The sequence below is a fragment of the Ovis canadensis genome, chromosome 5 (assembly GCF_042477335.2).
Source record: "Ovis canadensis isolate MfBH-ARS-UI-01 breed Bighorn chromosome 5, ARS-UI_OviCan_v2, whole genome shotgun sequence".
NCBI classification, from domain to species: Eukaryota; Metazoa; Chordata; class Mammalia; order Artiodactyla; family Bovidae; genus Ovis; species Ovis canadensis.
Window position 1 is genome coordinate 95,620,027 of NC_091249.1, and position 26,120 is coordinate 95,646,146.

Genomic DNA, 26,120 nt, shown 5'->3' on the forward strand with positions numbered 1-26,120 from the left:
TATTTTGAAATTACAGAACTAATAAAGAATAGCTGTGTTAATAGCCTTACATGTCCAACAAAAAACGAAAGGAAAGGACTTTTAAATCGACACAACCATCCAATGTTACTTTTGTGGGAATTTGCTAACACTTTTTTAAAGTTTCCACTTTTTATTTGAAGGATGGTATAAAGATGGGTTGGATGTAGAGTTAGAGCACAGAAATATTTTATGCTTCTCAATTCATTAGGCCTGATTTGAGGACCTCTGATAAGTCCAGTGCAATTGGGCATGTGGTCCGTTAACATCTGTGACAAAGTGGACAGGCAGGAACAGAGGTAGTGAGAGTGAAAGGGCGTTTCCTGCCTTGGTTCTGAACTATGTGAATACAGGTAGGATGGTCCAGATGACTCATTTTCTCATACATTCCAGAATTTTTCTACAAAATAAGCAGAATATTTCAAGTAAAATATTTTTCTTGGATTGAGTTTTAAATACTTCTTGATTATTTTCATTGTTTCAAATAACAGATGTTCACACCTGTTAAATGACCCAAAACTAGTGAATATAATTAGAAAAATAGAAACTGAAAAATGCTTGCCTGTTCTTAAGAAGAAATGACATTTTAAGCTTGTTCTACACTAAGTAGCCAAGAAAAAAACTGAAGAATTCTCTTTTGGAATTTTGAATGTAAGCATTTGAATAATACTTTGAAGGAAGTTGTTTGTTATTAGTGGTTTAAAACTGTTACCTTTATCTTCTGCCATCTAAAATAGGTTAGGGGGTTGTGTTTACCTGTCCATTTGTATTTTACTTCATTCAGGATCAAAATGTGAGCCTGAATTTAACACTCAATGGATAATGATGCATTATCCATTGACACTGTTGCAACTTCCAAGTGATAAAAAATTCTTTCCTTTCCAAATGTCCATCTTAGTCAAAGCTGCTGGACAATTGTGAAAATGTAAGAATATAAAATCACGATTTGGGTTTATGTTTTACTGATAATCTATTGTCTAAAAATAAAATATGCTTCATTTTTCTTCTGTATTGACTCAAACAAGTAATATTCTATGTCTGATCTTTATCTTATGTGTGTTTGTTTGCATAAGAGAAGCTTTAAAGGTTAAATACTCCAATTTACTTTCAATTATTATATAATTTGCATAGATAAAACTTTCCTATTTAAACTTAAATACTTGTTAAATGGACTCATTATACATACTTCAAAGCAAGAGTTTTTGGCCATTTGATTTTAAGTTTACGAGAAATAAATCAGATGTGACAAATAGTCTGAGATAATTTCAAACTTCTTATAAGTTTTCCAAGTCTTTTTTGGGTAAAGGTTTAATAATAATAATTATGCTATTTAAAAATGATAATTTAATAATAATTTTACTGTTAAAATTAGAATTCAGCTTAAATTTATAATTTAAAAATTATAATTTTACTATTCTAATTAGAGTGAAGCTCAAATTGCTGAATTTAGGTTTTATATATATGTATATACACAACTGTATGTACTCATTGAAATAAAGCACAATTTTTCTTAGTCTGTTTCCATTCTTTTAAGAGACAGAAAGAGGTGAGATAAAACAAATTAAAGCATTTTAAAACAAATGAGCAGACATTATGACCTGCTTAGAATTCAAAAACAAAATGCATAAATACATACAAAATTTCTTTGTGGCTATACCAGTACTCTTCAGTCCTTGTATAACATTTGTGCCCATAATACATTATTATTATGTGCCCATGAAAATGAAAGAGAAGAGTGAAAAAGTTGACTTAAAACTCAACATTCAGAAAACTAAGATCATGGCATCTGATCCTATCACTCCATGGCAAATAAATGGGGAAACACTAGAAACAGTGAGATACTTTATTTGGGGGGCCTCCAAAAATCACTGCAGATGCTGACTGGAGCCATGAAATTAAAAGATGATTGCTCCTTGGAAGAAAAGCTATGACCAAACTAGGCAGCATATTAAAAAGCAGAGACATTATTTTGCCAACAAAAGTCTGTCTAGTCAAAGCTATGGTTTTTCCAGTAGTCATGTATGGATGTGAGAGTTGGACTATAAAGAAAGCTGTGTGCCAAAGAATTGATGCTTTTGAGCTGTGCTGTTGGAGAAGACTCTTGGGAGTCCCTTGGCCTGCAAGGAGATCCAACCAGTCCATCCTAACGGAAATCAGTCCTGACTGTTCATTGGTAGGACTGATGTTGAAGCTGAAACTCCAATACGTTGGCCACCTGATGCGAAGAACTGACTCACTGGAAAAGACCCTGATGCTGGGAAAGACTAAAGGCTGGAGAAGAAGGGGATGAGAGACGATGAGATAGTTGGATGGCATCACTGACTCGATAGACATGAGTTTTAGTAAGCTCCGGGAGTTGTTGATGGACAGGGAAGCCTGGTGTGCTACAGTCCATGAGTTCACAAAGAGTTGGACACAACTGAGTAACTGAACTGAACTAATACAAGAATATAAAAGCCTTTGATTTCCTTTATATTTTAAGCAAGTATATGTAAATATTTTTCAACATCTAGGAATTCTCAGCATTTAAATCTTTTTACAAAGTTTCTATGATATTAAGTAAAACATCTATCCGTGGTTTTGATCTGAAAATTTAAAAGTAAATTGGTAAATGTAATTCATCCAGAAAAGTTTACTCTGTGGGGTTAAACAACTATTTTATAAAATACCACTCAGATTGCAAACACTGGAGTTTTACTTTAGGACTTTTAGTTTTATTTGTAGATTGATTGATATGATTAGTCTCAGAATTATCAGTCATTGTTAAGTATTTCTTAATCTATATATAACATATTTATAGGAATGCTCCTTCACAAACAAGATACTTTAGAAATATTCCTATCAGTGAATGCCATAATAGAAACTATTTATCCAGGAGGCTAAATAACAACACAAACAACAAAAAAAAAATTCTGTACTCTCAATATTGCCACCTACTCAGTGCCTTTAGAATCTCTGTTTAGAATCATGTGTAGATTCTGAAGCTAGTTCTTCCTCTTACTTGTTTGTTTAGCATACTCACTTATGTCAGCAAATAGTTTAACAGGATAGCATAGTGGGATCTTGATTTTATTCCTTTGATATGTTAGATAACCACTCTGAACTTCAGTTAAAATGGATATAATAATAGTTCCATTTTGGTGATGATTAAATGAGTTTATATTTGTGCTATGCTTGAGTTATATTTCAACTATAAGATATGATAGCTATATAATTTTAATTGTCATTTAAAATCTTATTTTAGTTATAATAATTCTAATAAGTAAGGATAATTATGTGCTGTGTGCTTAGTTGCTCAGTCATATCCAACCCACTGCAACCCCATGGACTATAGCCCACCAGGCTCCTCTGTCCATGAATATACTCCAAGCAAGAATACTTGAGTGGGTTGCCATGCCCTCCTCTGGTGATCTTGCCCCCAGGGATTGAACCCAGGTCTCCCGCATTGCAGGCAGATTCTTTACCATCTGAGCCACCAGGGAATCCCAAGGATAATTATAGTCATTATTATTAAATCATTGTGTTTTAGTATCATTATCTACCGAAACGAGGAGAGCCTGTGTCTCTTTTAGAATTCCTTAACTATAATAAAGATGTATTAAACATTTATTTTGTAGTGACCTCTAGAAGATTTAAGATATTTTTATATCTTACCTCTACACAAAAGTACTTGTTTGACATATGACATTATCATTTATAATTTATAGTAATAAATTATTGGTTTTTGACAGAGAAGTAATTACTGTTCCCAGGTTTATAAATTTAAAACCCTATATTTCTCTCAGATATTACAAAATTTTTGCTCTTTCTTCAAAGATAGCTTTTCCGATCAGTATTAACAGAAACTCAAGTTTAGAATCTTCATGTGTGGGACTTCCCTCATGGTCCAGTGGCTAAGACTCTGTGCTTGTACAGCAGGAGGCATGGTTTCCATTCCTTGTCAGGGAGCTAAGATCCTATAGGCATGCCATGCAGTGTGGACCCCCAAAAAAGAGTTTTCATGTGAAATTTATTTTATTATTCTGAGTATGAAAGTGAAAGTAGAGTCGCTCAGTCGTGTCTGACTCTGCGACCCCATGGACTGTAGCCTACAACGTTCCTCCATCCATGGGATTTTCCAGGCAAGAGTACCAGAGTGGGTTGCCATTTCCTTCTCCAGGAGATCTTCCCAACCCAGGGATAGAACCTGGGTCTCCTGCATTGTAGGCAGATGCTTTACCATCTGAGCCACCAGGGAAGATATATAGTGATTTAAAATATGTACTAGACAGTAGAAACAGATGGTAGCATGTTTTTATGGTATTTATGTTGTTTTCATTTCTGCTAAAATGTGAGACAGTGACTTACACTTAATTTTTTTTCTTAGATTTTATGTTGATTTATATGATAAACTTTAGTAAGAAAGTAGGAGGTTGCCCAGTAGTTTTGTTCACTGTATTTATATCTGGTAAATGCACTATATTTAAATCTTACACCTTTTTTTTTCCCTCTCAGAAGGAAATATATATATTTAAAACTGGGCCACTCAATCTTGATTTTCTCCCAAAACTAATCATGTTTTCTTTTGATCCTAGTTCAGGCTCGGTTCCTTCAACCTAGAGAAAATTGCAAGCCCAGCTGAGGTCATTAGAGAACTTATTTGTCACTGCCTGGACACCATTGCAGAAAGCCAAGCCAAAAACGAGCACCTGCAGAAAGAAAATGAAAGGCTTCTGAGAGATTGGAATGATGTTCAAGGACGGTGTGTACATAATGTGCTTGTATCTTAAGAACACTAAGCTCTTTATATTATTGTAGCTCTAAGTTAATGATTTATACCCTTATGCTATATGTAGACTATCATATATTTAAAACAAAATGTGTCATTGATTATACCTCTACTTAATGTGATTAAACTAAATTATTGGTCGTTATTGTACAATATAGGAGAACAGCAACACTTTTAGGTCATTAGTATTTGGTGACACCAGAAAACTAATAACAGTAAGAAGTAATTGGACAGTGGGGATCAGAACCCATTAATAGCAAGCAAAGTTTAGGAAGTTTGATATTTATAAGGATTAAAGTGAAAGTGAAGTCACTCAGTCGTGTCCGACTCTTTGCGACCCCGTGGACTGTAGCCCACCAGGCTCTTCCGTCCATGGGATTCTCCAGGCAAGAATACTGGAGTGGGTTGCCATTTCCTTCTCCAGGGGATCTTCCCCACCCAGGGATTGAACCCGGGTCTCCTGCATTGCAGGCAGACGCTTTAACCTCTGAGATTAATAATGAATAAAGAAGAGAAATGAAATATAAATAAGTATAGTTGATTCCTTATTTGAAATCTTTTTATGAATGACATCTATTTCAGGTGAAGTATGTTTTGGCTCCTGAGAGAAACTTAGTTTTTGCAGATTGATTGAAAGTTCATATTCTCAGCACTTTAAAAAGAAGTAGTTGTTACTGCTGGATGAGACATTTGGAAGCCTTTATTTTCCTGGTTTTGCCTCTTCAAACAATGAAGAAGAAAGTGACCTATCTTCTCAATTATGCAGTTTTCTCAATTATATCATGATCTAGGCTGGTCCAGGGAATAGCTGTATTACTCCATTATATAAAAGATATTTGAAAGAAATGAATGTTGTGAATATTTAAATCTCTACAAAGACATATTAATATAATATTCATGTATTTGTTAGCATATACATTGTAACATATGAAAGAATTGTGCAAAATATATAAAATAGTAATAATGCTCATTATTATATCCAGTATATAAATATTTTTTATCTTTTATTCAGTCCATAAACATAAGAACATTTGAACATTTATCAAATTAGGGTCTTTTTAGGGTGCTCACTAATATTGTTCTATATGTGCATCAGTAAGTATATGGGGAAGTGTATGAAAACTATGAAGGGTTTTTATCAATATATCTATGTATAAATGAGGTTTACTAGAAGAAATAATTTCTATACATTCATTTATATTTATTAATTAATGTAAGGCATGAACCTAACATCTATCACCTAAAACTTGGTTATATTTGACTCTCATTTTTATATTAATAAAGTATCTTGTTTTCTTTTAGTTCTTAATTAATTTTTATCTCCAATTCTATAGTTAGACCAAATGAAAATTACAAGAAACCATACAGAAAGATATGTTATTATTTCTTTGAAATATGTTATTATTTCTCTTTGAAATTCATGTTGCTGTGAACTAATATAAAATGTTCTAGAAAGCGTGTTTTGGGACTTAAACCAGTACTCTGGATGTATTTTTCTATTTTATATTCAAAATAAATCAAATGAAAGGAGATGTACTCTGGTTGTGATAAGCCATTATTTTAAAAACTCAAAATACCCTCAGAATGATAGGAAATTTGATCCACAAATTGCCCACAAAAATGCAGACTGGGTACTTGGTGCTTGAGCAAATTGCTTTAAAATGTCTGCCAGAGGTTGAAAGAGGTATTGTCTCATCAGTATTCCACACCACTGCCATAGGAGGGAAATCAGCAGGGAACAAAGATGAGACAGTAGAGACAAATACACCCTGTGCTGTAAGACAGTGAGTGAGGGTACATATAATATGTGTTGCACCGATGCTCAATTTGCTATTTCTGAATTATCCAGAAAATTCTGTTGTGTTATTGTGACAAAAGTTACCTATTTGATCAAATGCACAGCCATGTAGCTTGTCACCAGTCTTATGCTCCATCTACTCTTTTTATTTTTTCTCTGAATACTGGATCACATATCTTTTTCAGAAATTGAAGATGTGTGTTCTTGGAATAGCCCTCCAAACAGAGGAAACAAAATCTACTCCAGAGAATTCTAGGCTCTGGATGAATTCCAGATGTTAGATTAGTAGCTTTACCTATTTTCCAAATTTGGTTTTCTTTCCTATCATACAGAAAGTGGCTGTTTTAAAGAGTTGTAAATACACATTGGTCACAGCCAAACTGTATTTCCTGAACTGTTCCCCGTCCAGAGCCTTAGTTCACTGGGAAATGAGTGAAGGATTTACAACTACTGCTTCCATAAGGCAGTAGTACTGGTCAAGAGTCTTCAGAGAGATTAGAAATAGGACATGGACATTCTGAGTTAGGTATCTATCCACATAGAAAATAGAATTGAGGCCCTCTCTTTAGGCCTAGTCACAGTTCATTTTCCTGGGCTGCTCCTGATTAGTCTTATATCAGTGTCCATTCATGATTCAATCATTTCTTTATCAGATTTTTTTTCCAAACTACATGTGCCTGGAGAGTGAGGAGAGGTACAAAATAGTTGCTGAGAATGCACTTAGCTATGGTAGATAGGTCTGAAATATATTTAATAGAGAATAGGATATTATATGAGCAAAGAGCATATCATGGGAAATGTTTATGTTATGTTAAGAGGAGAAATGTGGATTACCAAAAATATGGATGGTATCTCATTTTTTGTAAAATACATCTTTAGATAAAGAATATCTAGAAGGAGAAAATTAAATGATACTAGTGTGTGTCTCGGTGGATCACAATAAACTGTGGAAAATTCTGAAAGAGATGGGAATACCAGACCACCTGACTTGGTTTCTCAAGCAGGTCAGGAAGCAACAGTTAGAACTGGACATGGAAAAACAAACTGGTTCCAAAAAGGAAAAGGAGTACGTCAAGGCTGTATATTGTCACTGTGCTTATTTAACTTATATGCAGAGTACATCATGAGAAAAGCTGGGCTGGAAGAAACACAAGCTGGAATCAAGATTGCTAGGAGAAATATCAATAACCTCAGATATGCACATGACACCACCCTTATGGCAGAAAGTGAAGAAGAACTAAAGAGCCTCTTGATGAAAGTGAAAGAGGAAAGTGAAAAAGTTGGCTTAAAGCTCAACATTCAGAAAACTAAAATCATGGCATCTGGTCCCATCACTTCATGGGAAAGAGATGGGGAAACAGTGGAAACAGTGGCTGACTTTATTTTTCTGGGCTCCAAAATCACTGCAGATGGTGATTGCAGCCATGAAATTAAAAGACGCTTACTCCATGGAAGGAAAGTTATGACCAACCTAGACAGCATATTAAAAAGCAGAGACATCACTTTGTCAACAAATGTCTGTTTAGTCAAGGCTATGGTTTTTCCAGTGGTCATGTATAGTTGTGAGAGTTGGACTATAAAGAAAGCTGAGTGCTGAAGAATTCATGCTTTTGAAGTGTGGTGTTGGAGAAGACTCTTGAGAGTCCCTTGGACTGCAAGGAGATCCAGCCAGTCCATCCTAAAGGAGATCAGTCCTGAGTGTTCATTGGAAGGACTGATGTTGAAGCTGAAACTCCAATACTTTGACCACCTGATGCAAAGAGCTAACTCATTTGAAAAGACCCTGATGCTGGGAAAGACTGAAGGCAGGAGGAAAAGGGGACGACAGAGGATGAGATGGTTGGATGGCATCACTGACACAATGGACATGGGTTTAGTGATGGGAGTTGGTGATGGACCGGGAGGCCTGGTGGGCTGTGGTTCACAGGGTCGCAAAGAGTCAGACATGATGGAGCAACTGAACTGACTGAACTGAAGTGTGTGTCTGGAACTGTGCATTAAATTTTCTTACTTCTTGAGAGTATTTTTTGCATATATTTTTGTGTTTAAACATGTATCATTATAATCAGAGCCAAATCTAAAGCTATTTCCATTTGGGATGATGGGGGAGAATGAATACGGTTTGGGTAAGGAATGAAGAATTGCAATAAGAGTGAAAAGGATGAGCTTTAGCATGTATACTTTAAACATATATTTGCTGTTATTTTTTATTTGCTATTTAATAATTGCAATCGTAGCTCCATTTTAAACAAGTGATATTACTGGATTCACTTACTTTTGTATAATTTATATGAAAGAGAAAGCATTAGAATTATTGTATGTAAATCCTTAGGTCATTAGCTATATTTATGTCACTGGTTTTTCTTCCTTAGTTTCAAATAACAATTCTCAAGTTCCGTGTTAGTGAATAAGTCTTTTGTTTGTACTCAAACATCAAGTTAGAAACTCTCTAGCTTTACTCTGAGTTATAGTTATTAAACCTATAATTGGAGGCAGTTTTCAGCAGATTGAATTGGGTTGACACTCATGGAATCATTAGAATAGAAGAGACCTTGAAAGCTCTTCTCTGCCTTCAAGCTAGGATCACATTATAGCCAGATGAATTCAGTCTGATATTTAAAGACTCAAGAGATATCTTCAACTCCTGTTGGTCGCCCATTGCATTGTTTAAGAACAGTCACAGGCAGAAAATTCTTCCTTCCATCTATTGGTAATCTGGGTCCTTTATGGTATACTTGAAGGCCATTTCCTCTTATTCTGTCATCAGAAAGGATGAGGAACAGCTGTTTACCATCTTCTTCAGTACTTAAAGGCTTATTAAATCTCTTTACCACTGCTTTCTTTTCCATTTCTTTTTAGCATTCTTTGTCTTCTGAACTCTGTGCAGATATTCTTTTGCTGAACAACCCTGACCTGGGTATAAACTTGGTCAGAGCTGAAAATATAAGGATTACTGCACTAAGTACCACATGTTAACATTTGTGTATCGTTTTATTTTGGATTATCATTTAATCTGTATTATTTGAGGTGTTATTTTCTAGGAAATCGCCTTGTTTCTGCTCTCATTTTTGTTGTGTTTTTGACATTTATTCTTAAATTCCTTGTTTTCCCATCCAGAAATATTTTATTTTGAATATTCAGTGTTTTTTGTATTTAGCTTTTACCCTTTTAGTTTTTTTTTAACTGGAGGATAATTACTTTACTATGTTGTATTGGTTTCTGTTGACAACAAGCAGCTATATGTATACATAATATATACATATATCCCCTCCCTAGTTAGCCTCCCTCCCACCCCACCCTCCAGTCCAACCCCTCTGGTTATCACAGAGCACAGAGCTGAGTTACTTTCCTTCAAGAAGTCCTCAACTACTTTTAAATGAATATATTGCATGAAATAATTTATGTTTTAGTCTTTAAAATAGAGGTTTATTCATTGTCTGTGTGTAGGCACATATCAAGTATATTCAATTTCTGCTAGTCTGCTTTCTTTATATATATATATGAGGGATTAAAGTTAGTACTGTTTCTTATTAGATCATTTGAATATTGTAGAAAAAATTATAAATGATAAAGAATTTTATGTTTTGTCCTATATACCTAAATTTAAAGTATATAGTGTTTTACATATCTCCTTGGAAATTTCAAGTTGGATGCCTTCATTTATTTTATAAGTACATGCATTTAAGTGTGTGTGTGTGTGCTGGATTATAAAATACAACTTGGTATATGATGTTCTTACTATGGAACAGTTTTGGGAGAACAGATTAGGTAAATCACTTAATCCCAAAATAAGATCATGGTTGCTATTATAGTAATGTTAACAAAGTACCGGAAACAGGCTACAGTTACCCTTGTTTCAAATTTCTCACAAATATGTTCTTTTGGAAATAAGCCAAAGATGTGAATGTGTGCTCAGTCACTTCAGTCGTGTCTGACTCTCTGCCACCCCATGGACCATGGCCCGCCAGGCTTCTCTGTCCATGGGATTCTCCAGGCAAGAACACTGGAGAGGGTTGCCATTCCCTTCTCCAGCGATAAAGTATGCAGTGAGTGAAGGGAGTGAAGTGAAGTCGTTCAGTCGTGTCCGACTCTTTGCGACCCCATGGGCTGTAACCTACCAGGCTCCTCCATAAGTTATTACATTTAGGCATTTAGGTGTTTTAAAAGCTTTTTTGCTATGAATTTTCAATTTTGATCCTTTTCTCAATGTGTAAAGTACAAATGCTAATAAACAGTAAGTTCTAATTATTTGTTTACCAATATAAAACTTTAAATCAATGAAAACATTTTAAAGTGATTTTTTAAGTTGGAATTGTTTATTTTTAATTAATTTTTACTTAAAATGATTTAAATTGTATTTTTCTTGAAAAGAAATTTTAAATCATCTTCATTCAGTATTAGATTGAATAATGCTAAGAAACCCCACACCATATATTAATTGGTTTTTTTATTTACATTTTAGGTTTGAAAAATGTGTGAGTGCTAAGGAAGCTGTAGAGACTGATCTTTATAAACGGTTCATTCTGGTGCTGAATGAGAAGAAAGCAAAGATCAGAAGCTTACATAAATTGTTAAATGAAGTTCAAGAACTGGAAAAGAACATCGAACATAAGATGTATTTTTGACCTTTCTGTTTGGGGATGGCAGAAGCATAAATTTCAGTGGAATTTCTTCCCAAACTTAATGAAAGTTAGATGCAAACTTTTTAGTGACATATCATAGGCTGGGGTTGGATGCTGTGGTTGTCAGTTACAGTGGACTGGAGAATCAGTCACACCTACACTTAAATCATAAAACTGCCATGAGACTGCTAAATAATAGTAGTTTAATTCTTTGGTATCACTAAGGAATATAGTAATTAAAAACTTTCATCTTCTGCAGATCCACAGAGGTTGGGCACACGTTTGTAATCCTGATCTAAGTAGTTGTTAATTTTAGGATCAAATGGCTCTGAGCATGAATATGTACTTGATTTTTAAGGAAGAATCATAGGTGACTTATGGCTGATATGGCTTGTACGATTATAATTACTTTAGGCATTAACTGATGTAGTTTTGGGTCTATTATTCCTGAATCTGAGAGAAAGCACAAATTTACTAATGGCATAATATAAAGAATGTAACATTTAGTATCAGATGATCCTAGTTCAAGTGTTGATCTGGTACTGATATCTAATGATACTTGGCTTTGTCCTTTAAACTCTCTGTGCCTCACTTGACTATCTTCATAATAAGAGTAAAGGTAGCCATCTCAGAATTTGGGGAAGACCAAATGAGTTCTGCTCAAAGGCAGAACTGCTTTGAAATCAGTAAAGTGCTGACCACTCTGTGACACACAGAAGATAATTTAGGAGAGTAGTATTGTGATTTGACAGATGAAAAATAAATGATAATAAACTGATTCAAGAATTAATTACAGTGAGCACTAAACAACATTATAGGTAAAACACACTTGTTCTTAAGAGAGTTAACAAATGGTCTTTAAAGTGCTTCTTAATTACATAATTTGAATACATATTTGTTAATTATAATGTTTTTCTAAGGACATTTTCTATAAATACTTACTGGTGAATTTGAGACCTGGCCAAGAATGAACCAATAATTTTTAATTCCACCTTTCTGTCTTTCTAGGGAAACTCCAACATGTTCTGAAATGACTACTGACAGAGATGCAGTCTATGATGAAAGTACTGATGAGGACAGTGAAATTCTGTCTAATCCTGTGTTAACTCCAGGTAAAGTAAATACATATATTTCTTTTGATGAATACCTCACTTGGGCTTATATCTTATTATGGTAACAAACCATAAAGAAAAATGTTTCGAAAATAATTTTTTCTACAAACATTTTTCAGGGTTTTTACTCTAAAACCACAGCTGCTTAAAGTTAAAAATTAATATTCATTATAAAATGCAGCAACTCACTGGCAACAAAGCAAACAAGCATATACACACATATACATACACGTGTATGCCAGGGTATAATGTTTCTTATTAAGCGTAGATGGGTCAATGGTAAGCAAGATATGACTGCATGCTAAATATCTCCAGCTGAAAGCTGGCTGCCTTTAACATTTGAGGTCTTATCCGGCTAGAGCTACGTGAAGGAGCAGGGTGATCTAGAATGGTTTAGATTATCCTGAGATTAAGTCCTCTCACTATTCAGACGAGATCAGGCACTTTCAGGGTGGTATGGCTGTTGATTTCTCTTACTATTCAGAAAAGTGCTAGAAGAGAGGGAGGTGGGTTAAGAAAAAAGATGAGAAATGGCAAAGTACTTAAGCCTTACTTAATCCAACAGACCAGCAGCTTTTTAAACTCATGGATTATTTTTCTAGAGTTTTACAAATTTCCTAGAGGTAGGATCCCTTGAACTCACCTTATACATACAAGGTTCTGGTATAAATGTTCTGATTCATTTATTTAACAAATATATTTTTGAGTGTTTATTATATACTGAGAACTTTTCTATGCAGTAAGGGTGCAAAACACAGAAAGTTCCTCTTTCATGGAGTTTAAATTCTAGGCAGGGAAACAGATAATAACAAGGTAAATAAATTTAAGTTTGTTGGGTAGTGATAAATGCTGAAGAGAAAAATAAACCAGGGAAGGATAACAAAAGATGTCAGGGAGGAAATAACAATGAGGGTTGTGATTTTAGCTAAGGTACCAGAAAAGACCGTGGTAAAAAGGTAATAAGTCTACCTTTGGGAAGAACATGCCAGGCAGAAAAAGCAGTTAAGTACAGAGGCCTTGATGTGTGAGTTTGCCTGATGTGTTCAAGCAATAGCATGGAGAGCAGTATGCATAAAGTGAAAAGATAAAGATAGGAAGGATTAGGAGATGAGGGAGGCCAGATTGTGTATAGGGTCTCACAGGTCATTGTAAGGATTTCAGTTTGCACTCAGTGATACTAGAAACTGTTGCAGAGTTTTAAACAGTCAAGTGACATGATCTGACTTGTTTTAATAGGATTAATCTGTTGTGTTGAGAATAGGGTCCTCACTATAGGAGGATCAATATGGAAGAACATATAACAGACAGAAAGCTAGTTTAACAATGAGTGAAGGATTAGAGGGGATTAGACCTGAGTGAAAGCAGTGAAGGTGATAAACAAAGGGAAGATTCTAGAAATGTTTAGAGGCAGCAAGATCTGCTGAAAAAGTGAATTAGAAGGGAAAGACAGCAATGATGGTAAGCTTTTTGGAATGAAATACTGAAGGCAAGCAATTGAGGGAACTACCAATTTGGGAGAGATTGTAAGAGGAAGGTCTGCACCTCAATTTCAGAAACATTAGTTCTGAGATATTCAGCAGGGAGCTGGACATAAAAATTTGTACTTTGAGGGAGGGCTCCCTGCTGACATATAGGTGAAAATGGTATTTAGAGCTTGCTGAGATCTCAAGGGAGTTAGAGAAGACAAAAGATCAGTGGTTCAAGAATGCCATACTAACACACTTGAGTGTACAGAGGTGGGAAAGATGAGGAGACCAACAAAGTAGAATGAGGGGGCCACAAATATTATAGGTGTGGTATCTTGGAAGCCAAGTCAAGGAAGTATTTCAAGGAGGAGACAGTAATTCAGTTCAGTTCAGTTCAGTTGAGTTGCTCAGTCATGTCCGACTCTTTGCGACCCCATGAATCGCAGCATGCCAGGCCTCCCTGTCCATCACCAACTCCTGGAGTTCACTCCGACTCATGTCCATCGAGTCAGTGATACCATCCAGCCATCTCATCCTCTGTCGTCCCCTTCTCCTCCTGTCCCCAATCCCTCCCAGCATCAGTCTTTTCCAATGAGTCAACTCTTTGCATGAGGTGGCCAAAGTACTGGAGTTTCAGCTTTAGCATCATTCCTTCCAAAGAAATCCCAGGGCTGATCTCCTTCAGAATGGACTGGTTGGATATCCTTGTAGTCCAAGGAACTCTCCAACACCACAGTTCAAAAGCATCAATTCTTTGGCGCTCAGCCTTCTTCACAGTCCAACTCTCATATCCATACATGACCACTGGAAAAACCATAGCCTTGACTAGACGGACCTTAGTCGGCAAAGTAATGTCTCTGCTTTTGAATATGCTGTCTAGGTTGGTCATAACTTTCCTTCCAAGGAGTAAGTGTCTTTTAATTTCATGGCTGCAGCCACCATCTGCAGTGATTTTGGAGCCCAAAAAAATAGTCTGCCACTGTTTCCACTGTTTCCCCATCTATTTCCCATGAAGTGATAGGACCAGATGCCATGATCTTCGTTTGACAGTGATTAGCTGAGTTAAATGCTTCAAACTGAGCAAGGATGATGAGGATTGAGTACTGACTGCCGTATTTAGCAACACAGATGTTATTAGGGATCTTAATAAAAACATTTTCAGTGGACTGGTGGGAAATAGAAGAGAACAGGAGATTCAAAAGGAATGAGAAGAGAGAATGGGAGAAGAGATACCAAGTATCAGCAATACTTTTAACAAGTTTTACCATTAAAAAAGAGGAAAGACCCAGGTCAGTAGCTGAAGAGGGGCGTGAGATCAAGAGGGTATTTTTTTTTCTTAGATGAGAGAAATAATGTCATGTTTGAATACTGATGGGGTAAGAAAGGATAGAGGGGGGAAAAAGTGTCCAGGCAGTAGACAGAAGTAAGAAATGCTGGAATATTGTCTCTAAGTAGATGAGATGGGATCAGATACACAAATGGCAGGATTTATTTAGCTGGGAGCTTGGTTGCTTCTCCCAATGACAGGGAAGAAGGTAGAATAAATGGATAAAGGCAAAGAAAAAGTGTCTACTTGTATTCATGGAAGTATACTGGTGTTGATTAATTTAGTTGATTGATTAATTTAAATTAGATCACACAATCACACACAAATTCTCATTTTCACATGAGAGTAAAATTTCTTTTAATTTGGAGGCTGTGCTTGGTTTACATTAGTGGCCCATTTAAAATGAAATCTCTGTTTTAAAAATAATCAAATGTAATTGAAAGTTCGCAAGGAAAGAGAATCAATACTCTTTCCATTTGAACATTCTGAACTTCTATTAAACACAGTGGCCTTTGATTTTGTTCTCTATTCAAAGTATTTCACAAACCTTTGATGTAGATGAAAATTATTTTTGAAGAGAAAATATACAGTTAAATATAGGGTCCTTTATGTGTTCAGTCTCTTTTAAGCAAACCTTTAAGCTATAATTGTACTATTTTAAATTTGGCAAAATTTCTCCTCTTCAAAAATGTTTAGATCATTGCTTATTTTTTATATATTTTACATTATTTTTTCTTTAACTCATATCTAGTTCACTACATATTTGACTGTAGGTCTCTGATTCTCTCTCTCTCTCTTTTTTTTTTTTGCATTTAACTTGCTTTTGACAAGTTTTAATTAAGAGCATTTTTATTAGAAATTTTAACTGTTCTTTTCTCTCTGCTTCTTTAAGAAGTATTCATGAAACTAAAGTTTACTTTAAAGAAAAGTGAATCTTAGATAGAAAGTGCTTGTTATGTCATTAAGTACTAGACTAAACAGATAAGAGGAGAAACATTTTATATGTTAAACAATAAAATCAATCTCATATTATATCAGATTTCCATAAACTATTCTTCTTTGGTGACAAAATATATTCTTAGTCTATGGGATTTTCTTTTATCTAGCTTAGTCCTTTGGCTTTTTATATATTATTATTGAGTATTGGGGGAGAGCAGTGAGAATTTCTTCCTTAACTAATTCTGCCATCTTGACAATAACTTCTTAGAGTATAAGTAAATCAGTTCAGTTCAGTTCAGTCACTCAGTCGTGCCCGACTCTTTGCGACCCCATGAACTGCAACACACCAGGCCTCCCTGTCCATCACCAACTCCCGGAGTTTACTCAAACTCACGTGCATCGAGTCAGTGATGCCATCCAGCCATCTCATCGTCTGTCGTCCCCTTTTTCTCCTGCCCCCAATCTTTCCCAGCATCAGAGTATTTTCCAATGAGTCAACTCTTTGCATGAGGTGGCCAAAGTACTGGAGTTTCAGCTTCAGCATCATTCCCTCCAAAGAACACCCAGGACTGATGTACATGAATTTATTTTAGATATTGCAGGTTCATGTATGCTTTCTGTACTATAAAAACAAGAGGAAAACAAATCAATGGAATTTAATACATTTATCTTTCAGAAAACCATTTCTTTCAGTGGCTAAATGTGTAACTTGGTAATAGTTTTTATTATGTAATATATTTTCATCATTAATTATTAAAATCACCAGATTTCCTCATGAGTTGTTTACATTATTACCTCATTCCTACAGAGGTTTAGTGAGACCAGCATCATTTAGTGATTCCACAACATTGATTCAAGTAAAATATTTCTTTATGTGTATACTCAGAAGTAAGGTAGGAGTGTCATAGTTTGTAGGAAACTGATAGGTAACATTTTTATCAATAAGCAGTTTTATTACTTTTTTCCTTCAACATTCTTAAATTTTCCTCATTGTTAGGATTGTTGAGGAAATAACTAGTGACAAGTAGTCCAATCTAATAAATGACATCATGTTTATATGTACTATGCCACATTTAAAGGTTTAAGAAAAGCCTTTAAAGTGTTCATCAACAATTTATTAACTAACAGGAGATCTCTGAAGTATTCTGAAATTTGAACATCACAGTTGATACCACCCCATGACTACATTTTATATTTTTCTGTAGTAAAATTTGCTTTCTCTATGTTCTAATTTCCAAAATTTCTGGAGAGCAGTGTTTTTATAGACTTTATTATTTCCTACACTGTGACTGCATACTAAGTCCTAGGGTTTGTAGGTATTTCACTTTATTTCAGGTTAAGATTATGATAGATAAGCTAGGTGCTATGTTCCCTATTTATAACTCAGTTCTTGGATTACAAAGGAGGATAAGTCAGGGTGTGGCATTAAGACTCCTGGTTAGTCTGGATTTTTCCTACCTCCAGGATTGTTTCTGTTTTTTAATTTAGTGGAAACATACTGGGTTATTATAGGTATTATTAAACAATCTTCTCTACAGGAAACCCTCTTTCTTTAGTTACTACTCAAGGTAACACCTGATGTCCATTGCTGTGGAGAAACTTCAAGTTGAATTAGGTCCAGTGAATAACAGATTCTCACCAAAATATCCAATGATATAAGCATAATTGATATAGCATCTTAGTGACAAAACATTACTAAGCAACAGTTTATCCAAGTGGCCTTTCAATTACCCCACCAATATCTGATCTAACCTAAGAAATAATTTAGAATTATGCAGATTTTTATATTGTTTCCTAATCATTTTATACTATATTAAAAGTAGAATAATGTGAAAACAGTTTTTAAATGTATATGAATGTTCTAAGAATTTTAAAAATTATCATAAAGCATTTATTAGTCTTAACATAATTTAAATTATGTGTGAATATTTAGTGGAAAAAACTGGATTTATTTTATAGAAATAGGATCTTTATGTTAAATATTTTGAAAATATTGTTAACTGGCTCCTACTTAACCACCACAAGATGAATTATTTTAATGTCTCATTAATTATGTTTAATATAACTTAAAACTTATTTTATTGGATAGTCAATATTTTTAAATTATAATTATTTCTAATAAAATTAACAAATTTCTTACATTTAGAGAATAGTTAAATCAACCTTACTAAAAATAAAAATAAGAAATATACTTATTCTAAAATGTTTTTGCTTGCTACACTTTGTATTAAAGGTCCACAACCACGAAAATAAGCTTTCTTACCACTTTCTCTATAATTATTAGCCTGAGATTTAGCACATTAGTTTAATTAGTCTTCGTTCGTATCCAACAGGAAGGTCCCTGTATAACTGCTATCAGTAATTCAGGCTTTTGCTTAGTTGGTGGGCTTCCTGAAAGGAAGTGTGATTATAGAATGGCCTTTTTGAAAATAAATGAATGGCTATGTCAAACAGTTGATGAATACTGATATAGTAGCTTTTAAAAATAGAACAGAATCCAAAATTTCCAACTCTCAAAGAGCTCGTTGCTTTGAACACTGAATGTCCACTCACAGAAGGGATAACAACATGTCCTGCCAAAGAGATTACTCAGAATTCAGCTTTAGAATCGTAGATTATGCCCTTAATATTCTCCAGCTTGTTTATCATAGACACATTTGTTTCTAAACTCTAAATAAAAAGCTTGATTTAGTAGAACCTATCACAAAACTGGAAAATCAATTTGAGTGTATTTCCTAGCAATCATGGGCTCTTATTCATAAACAACCTTGTGGAAGAATGATGACATAATTTGAGGAATCTAGATCTAATATAGTTATAGATTTCTATTATTAATACAAGCCCATCATTTGTCAGAAGAGACAGAAGCCTAGAAAGGTTGAGTACATTATTGTTGGTCACACAGGAGAAAATAATGAGAAAGTGTTTGCCCTCTGTAATGATTGATTGCCTACCTTTGCACATTTCTTTTTGAGATATTATAAAAACCCTGGGGTATGTGCTAGCACTAAGGAAACTGTCATTGATACAATACAATAATGATAACATGTTTTTCTTCTAAAGAGAAGAGAAATCCTATTTAAGCATAAATTTTCCATAATCAGTATTATTAAATAAGGAAGACTTTATGACATAAACCTTTTGGAGAAAATTCCAGAATGTACATATTTCTATTGAGGTCATCCTTTGTATATATATTTTTTAATTCAGATACAGTTGACATGTGACCTTGTGTAAAGTACACAATGTGTAGATTTGGTACATTTATAATTACAATGGGACTACCACTGAAGCGTTAGATAACACCTCTATCATATGACATATCTAAATATCTTTTTTTTTTCTGGTAAGAACAATTAAAATCTAGTTCCATCGAAACTTTGAAGTTTTTAATTCAGTATTATTGACCCTATTATTATGCTGTGCATTAGATCTCCAAGACGTACTGATCTCCTAGTTCTAAGTTTGTACCCTCAAGCAATATTTCCCCAATTTCCAACCCCCATCGCCTAGTAGCTGTCATTCTATTCTGTTTTATGAGTTTGGGTGTTTCAGATTCCATATATAGGTACAATCATGCAGTGTTTGTCTTTTTCTGTCTGACTTACCTCACTCTGTGTATTTTAATTGCTTTAGACTTTGACTTGGTATATTATTTATTTGAGAAGTCTCAAATGTACCAAAGGTTTTTAGTAAATCTATGATAACTTCTCTGTATCCCACTATTAAAATGTACCTTTGATATAACTTCCTAGTGATAGCTTATGGTGAACGGCATCAGATTTGTGATCTCTGGAGGAGAGAATTTCACTTTGGGACCAAAGACACAGCTTCAGTCACTCGGAGTTTTGTGTGGCATTTTTATTAATGGAAAGGGATGGAGAAAGCTTCTGATATAGACATCGGAGGGGTATAGAGAGCCCCATCTGCTAGTCTAATCAGGTCCTTATGTACTTTTTCGATTAGTTACTGATGATAGAAAGGTCTTACCAGACCCACTCCCACAACATACATATCCTTGAGCAAAGTTAGTTGTTTTTTTGTGTGTGTAATCATTAGCTCTCGGCTTAAAGAAAAGTTCAGTTCAGTTCAGATCAATTGCCCAGTCATGTCCGACTCTTTGTGACCCCATAGACTGCAGCACACCAAGCCTCCCTGTCCATGACCAACTCCCAGAGTCCACCGAAACCCACGTCCATTGAGTCAGTGATGTCATCCAACCATCTCATCCTCTATCGACCCCTTTTCCTCCTGCCCTCAATCTTTCCCAGCATCAGGGTCTTTTCAGATGAGTCATTTCTTCACATTAGGTGGCCAAATTATTGGAATTTCAGCTTCAACATCAGTCCTTCCAATGAACATTCAAGACTGATCTCCTTTAGGACTGGTTGGATCCCGTTGCAGTCCAAAGGACTCTCAAGAGTCTTCTCCAACACCACAGTTCAAAAGCATCAATTCTTCGGCGCTCGCCTTCTTCACAGTCCAACTGTCACAACCATACATGACTACTGGAAAAACCATCGCCTTGATAGATGGACCTTTGTTGGCAAAGTAATGTCTCTGCTTTTTTAATATGCTGTCTAGGATGGTCATAACTTTCCGTCCAAGGAGTAAGCGTCTTTTAATTTCATGGCTGCAGTCACCATCTGTAGTGATTTTGGAGCCCAGAAAAATAAAGTCAGCCACTGTTTCCACTGTCTATTTGCCATAAAGTGATGGGACCAGATGCCATGATCTAAGTTTTCTGAATGTTGAGCTTTAAGCCAACTTTTTCAGCCTCTTTCACTTTCATCAAGAGGCTCTTTAGTTCTTCTTCACTTTCTGCCATAAGGGTGGTGTCATCTGCATTGCTGAGGTTATTGATATTTCTCCTGACAATCTTGATTCGAGCTTGTGCTTCATCCAGCCTGGCATTTCACATGATGTCCCCGGCATAGAAGTTAAATAAGCAGGGTGACAATATGCAGCCTTGACGTACTCCTTTTCCCATTTGGAGCCAGTCTGTTGTTCCATGTCCAGTTCTAACTGTTGCTTCCTGACCTGCATACAGGTTTCTCAAGAAGCAGGTGAGGTGGTCTGGTATTCCCATCTCTTGAAAAATGTTCCACAGTTTCTTGTGATCCACACAGTCAAAGGCTTTGGCATAGTCAATAAAGCAGAAATAGATGTTTTTCTGGAACTTTCTTGCTTTTTTGATGATCCAGTGGATGTTGGCATTTGATTTCTGGTTACTCTGCCTTTTCTAAAACCAGCTTGAACATCTGGAAGTTCATGGTTCACATATTGCTGAAGCCTGGCCTGGAGAATTTTGAGCATTACTTTGCTAGCTTGTGAGATGAGTGCAATTGTGCAGTAGTTTGAGCATTTTTTGGCATTGCCTTTCTTTGGGATTGGACTAGAAACCAACCTTTTCCAGTCCTGTGGCCACTGCTGAGTTTTCCAAATTTGCTGGCCTATTGAGTGTGGCACTTTCACAGCATCATTTTTCAGGATTTGAAATAGCTCAACTGGAATTCCATCACCTCCACTAGCTTTGTTCGTAGTGATGCTTCCTAAGGCCCTCCTGACTTCACATTCCAGGATGTCTAGCTCTAGGAACTCTAGGTGAGTGATTACACCATCTTGATTATCTGGGTTGTAAAGATCTTTTTGGTATAGTTTTTCTGTGTATTCTTGCCACCTCTTCTTAATATCTTCTGCTTCTATCAGGCCCATTCCATTTCTGTCCTTTATCATGCCTGTCTTTGTGTGAAATGTTCCCTTGGTATCTCTGATTTTCTTGAAGAGATCTCTAGTCTTTCCCATTCTGTTGTTTTCCTTTATTACTTTGCATTGATCACCGAGGAAGGCTTTCTTATCTCTCCTTGCGATTATTTGGAACTCTGCATTCAAATGGGTATAGCTTTGCTTTTCACTTCTCTTCGTTTCACAGCTATTTGTAAGGCCTCCTCAGGCAGCCATTTTGCTTTTTTGTATTTCTTTTTCTTGGGAATGGTTTTGCTCCCTGTCTCCTGTACAATGTCATGAACCTCCGTCCATAGTTCTTCAGGCACTCTATCAGATCTAGTCCCTTGAATCTGTTTCTCACTACCACTGTATAATCATAAGGGATTTGATTTAGGTCATACCTGAATGGTCTAGTGGTTTTCCCTGCTTTCTTCAATTTAAGTCTGAATTTGGCATATTGTCCATGATCTGAGCCACAGTCATCTTCCACTCTTGTTTTTGCTGACTGTATGGAGCTTCTCTGTCTTTGGCTGCAAAGAATATAATCAGTCTAATTTTGTGTTAGCCATCTGGTGATATCCACATGTAGAGTCTTCTCTTGTGTTGTTGGAAGAGGGTATTTGCTATGACCAGTGCCTTCTCTTGACAACCCTATTAGCCTTTGCCCTGCTTCATTCCGTACTCTAAGGCCAAATTTGCCTGTTACTCCATGTGTTTCTTGACTTCCTACTTTTACATTCCAGCCCCATATAATGAAAAGGACATCTTTTTTCAGTGTTAATTCTAGAAGATCTTGTAGGTCTTCATACAACCATTCAACTTCAGCTTCTTCATCATTACCGGTTGGGCATAGACTTACATTCCTGTGATATTGAATGGTTTGCCTTGGAGACAAACAGAGATCATTCTGACTAAGAAAGTTAGTCTTCAGTTCAGTACAGTTCAATCGCTCAGTCGTGTCCAACTCTCTGGACTCCATGAACTGCAGCACGCCAGGCCTCCCTGTCCATCACCAACTCCCAGAGTTCACTTAGACTCACATCCATCGAGTCAGTGATGCCATTCAGCCATCTCATCCTCTGTCGTCCCCTTCTCCTCTTGCCCCCAGTCCCTCCCAGCATCAGAATCTTTTCCAATGAGTCAACTCTTCGCATGAGGTGGCCAAAGTACTGGAGTCTCAGCTTTAGCATCATTCCTTCCAAAGAAATCCCAGGGCTGATCTCCTTCAGAATGGACTGGTTGGATCTCCTTGCAGTCCAAGGGACTCTCAAGAGTATTCTCCAACACCACAGTTCAAAAGCATCAATTCTTTGGCGCTCAGCCTTCTTCACAGTCCAACTCTCATATCCATACATGACCACTGGAAAAACCATAGCCTTGACTAGACGGACCTTAGTCGGCAAAGTAATGTCTCTGCTTTTGAATATGCTATCTAGGTTGGTCATAACTTTCCTTCCAAGGAGTAAGTGTCTTTTAATTTCATGGCTGCAGCCACCATCTGCAGTGATTTTGGAGCCCAAAAAAATAGTCTGCCACTGTTTCCACTGTTTCCCCATCTATTTCCCATGAAATGATGGGACCCGATGCCATGATCTTCGTTTTCTGAATGTTGAGCTTTAAGCCAACCTTTTCACTCTCCTCTTTCACGTTCATCAAGAGGCTTTTTAGCTCCTCTTCCCTTTCTGCCATAAGGGTGGTGTCATCTGCATATCTGAGGTGATTGATATTTCTCCCGGCAATCTTGATTCCAGCTTGTGTTTCTTCCAGTCCAGCGTTTCTCATGATGTACTCTGCATAGAAGTTAAATAAGCAGGGTGACAATATACAGCCTTGACATACTCCTTTTCCTATTTGAAACCAGTCTGTTGTTCCATGTCCAGTTCTAACTATTGCTTCCTGACCTGCATACAGATTTCTCAAGAGGCAGGTCAGGTGGTCCGGTATTCCCATCTCTCTCAGAATTTTCCAGTTTATTGTGATCCACACAGTCAAAGGCTTTGGCATAGTCAATAAAGCAGAAATAGATGTTTTTCTGGAACTCTCTTGCTTTTTCCATGATCCAGCAGATGTTGGCAATTTGATCTCTGGTTTCACTGCGTTTTCTAAAACCAGCTTGAACATCAGGAAGTTCATGGTTCACGTATTGCTGAAGCCTGGCTTGGAGAATTTTGAGCAGTACTTTACTAGCGTGTAAGATGAGTGCAATTGTGTGGTAGTTTGAGCATTCTTTGGCATTGCCTTTCTTTGGGATTGGAATGAAAACTGACCTTTTCCAGTCCTGTGGCCACTGCTGAGTTTTCCAAATTTGCTGGCCTATTGAGTGCAGCACTTTCACAGCATCATTTTTCAGGATTTGAAATAGCTCGACTGGAGTTCCATCACCCCCACTAGCTTTGTTCGTAGTGATGCTTCCTAAGGCCCTCCTGACTTCACATTCCAGGATGTCTGGCTCTAGATGAGTGATCACACCATCGTGATTATCCGGGTCATGAAGATCTTTTTTGTATAGTTCTTCTGTGTATTCTTGCCACCTCTTCTTAACATCTTCTGCTTCTGTTAGGTCCATACCATTTCTGTCCTTCATTGAGACCATCTTGCATGAAATGTTCCCTTGGTATCTCTAATTTTCTTGAAGAGATCTCTAGTCTTTCCCATTCTGTTGTTTTCCTCTATTTCTTTACATTGATTGCTGAAGAAGGCTTTTTTATCTCTTCTTGCTATTCTTTGGAACTCTGCATTCAGATGCTTATATCCTTCCTTTTCTCCTTTGCTTTTCGCTTCTCTTCTTTTCACAGCTATTTGTAAGGCCTCCCCAGACAGCTATTTTGCTTTTTTGCATTTCTTTTCCATGGGGATGATCTTGATCCCTGTCTCCTGTACAATGTTACGAACCTCATTCCATAGTTCATTAGGCACTCTATCTAGCAGATCTAGGCCCTTAAATCTATTTCCCACTTCCACTGTATAATCAGAAGGGATTTGATTCAGGTCATACCTGAATGGTGTAGCGGTTTTCCATACTTTCTTCAATTTAAGTCTGAATTTGGCAATAAGGTTTCATGATCTGAGCCACAGTCAGCTCCCGGTCTTGTTTTTGTTGACTGTATAGAGCTTCTCCATCTTTGGCTGCATAGAATATAATCAATCTGATTTCGGTGTTGACCATCTGGTGATGTCCATGTGTAGAGTCTTCTCTTGTGTTGTTGGAAGAGGGTGTTTGCTATGACCAGTGCATTTTCTTGGCAAAACTCTATTAGTCTTTGCCCTGCTTCATTCTGCATTCCAAGGCCAAATTTGCCTGTCACTCCAGGTGTTTCTTGACTTCCTACTTTTGCATTCCAGTCCCCTATAATGAAAAGGACATCTTTTTTGGGTATTAGTTTTAAAAGGTCTTGTAGGTCTTCACAGAACCATTCAACTTCGGCTTCTTCAGCATTACTGGTTGGGGCATAGATTTATATTACTGTGATATTGAATGGTTTGCCTTGGAAACGAACAGAGGTCATTCTGTCATTTTTTAGATTGCATCCAAGTACTGCATTTTGGACTCTTCTGTTGACCATGATGGCTACTCCATTTCTTCTGAGGGATTCCTGCCCGCAGTAGTAGATATAATTGTCATCTGAGTTAAATTCACCCATTCCAGTCCATTTTAGTTCGCTGATTCATAGAATGTCGACGTTCACTCTTGCCATCTCTTGTTTGACCACTTCCTATTTGCCTTGATTCATGGACCTGACATTCCAGGTTCCTATGCAATATTGCTCTTTACAGCATCGGACCTTGTTTCTATCACCAGTCACATCCACAGCTGGGTATTGTTTTTGCTTTGGCTCCATCCCTTCATTCTTTCTGGAGTTATTTCTCCACTGATCTACAGTAGCATATTGGGCACCTACTGACCTGGGGAGTTCCTCATTCAGTATCCTATCATTTTGCCTTTTCATACTGTTCATGGGGTTCTCAAGGCAAGAATACTGAAGTGGCTTGCCATTCCCTTCTCCAGTGGACCACATTCTGTGAGACCTCTCCACCATGGCCCGCCCATCTTGGGTTGCCCCACGGGCATGGCTTAGTTTCATTGAGTTAGACAAGGCTGTGGTCCTAGTGTGATTAGATTGACTAGTTTTCTGTGAGTATGGTTTCAGTGTGTCTGCCCTCTGATGCCCTCTTGCAACACCTACTCTCTTACTTGGGTTTCTCTTACCTTGGGCGTGGGGTATCTCTTCATGGCTGCTCCAGCAAAGCGCAGCCGCTGCTCTTACCTTGGACGAAGGGTATCTCCTCACCGCCGCCCTTCCTGACCTTCAACGTGGGATAGCTCCTCTAGGCCCTCCTGTGCC

General features: G+C 36.6%; 1 protein-coding gene across 2 annotated transcripts in view; it reads left to right on the plus strand.

The window, feature by feature from the left end:
- The window catches only part of XRCC4 (X-ray repair cross complementing 4), a 291,910-nt gene that overhangs the window by 118,801 nt on the left and 146,989 nt on the right, over positions 1 to 26,120 (plus strand). For both annotated transcript variants that reach the window (XM_069592579.1, XM_069592580.1), the window contains 3 exons: positions 4,593 to 4,759; positions 11,047 to 11,199; positions 12,215 to 12,318. In XM_069592579.1, coding sequence (XP_069448680.1) covers positions 4,593 to 4,759; positions 11,047 to 11,199; positions 12,215 to 12,318 — 424 coding nt within the window. The remainder of the gene's footprint in view (positions 1 to 4,592; positions 4,760 to 11,046; positions 11,200 to 12,214; positions 12,319 to 26,120) is intronic.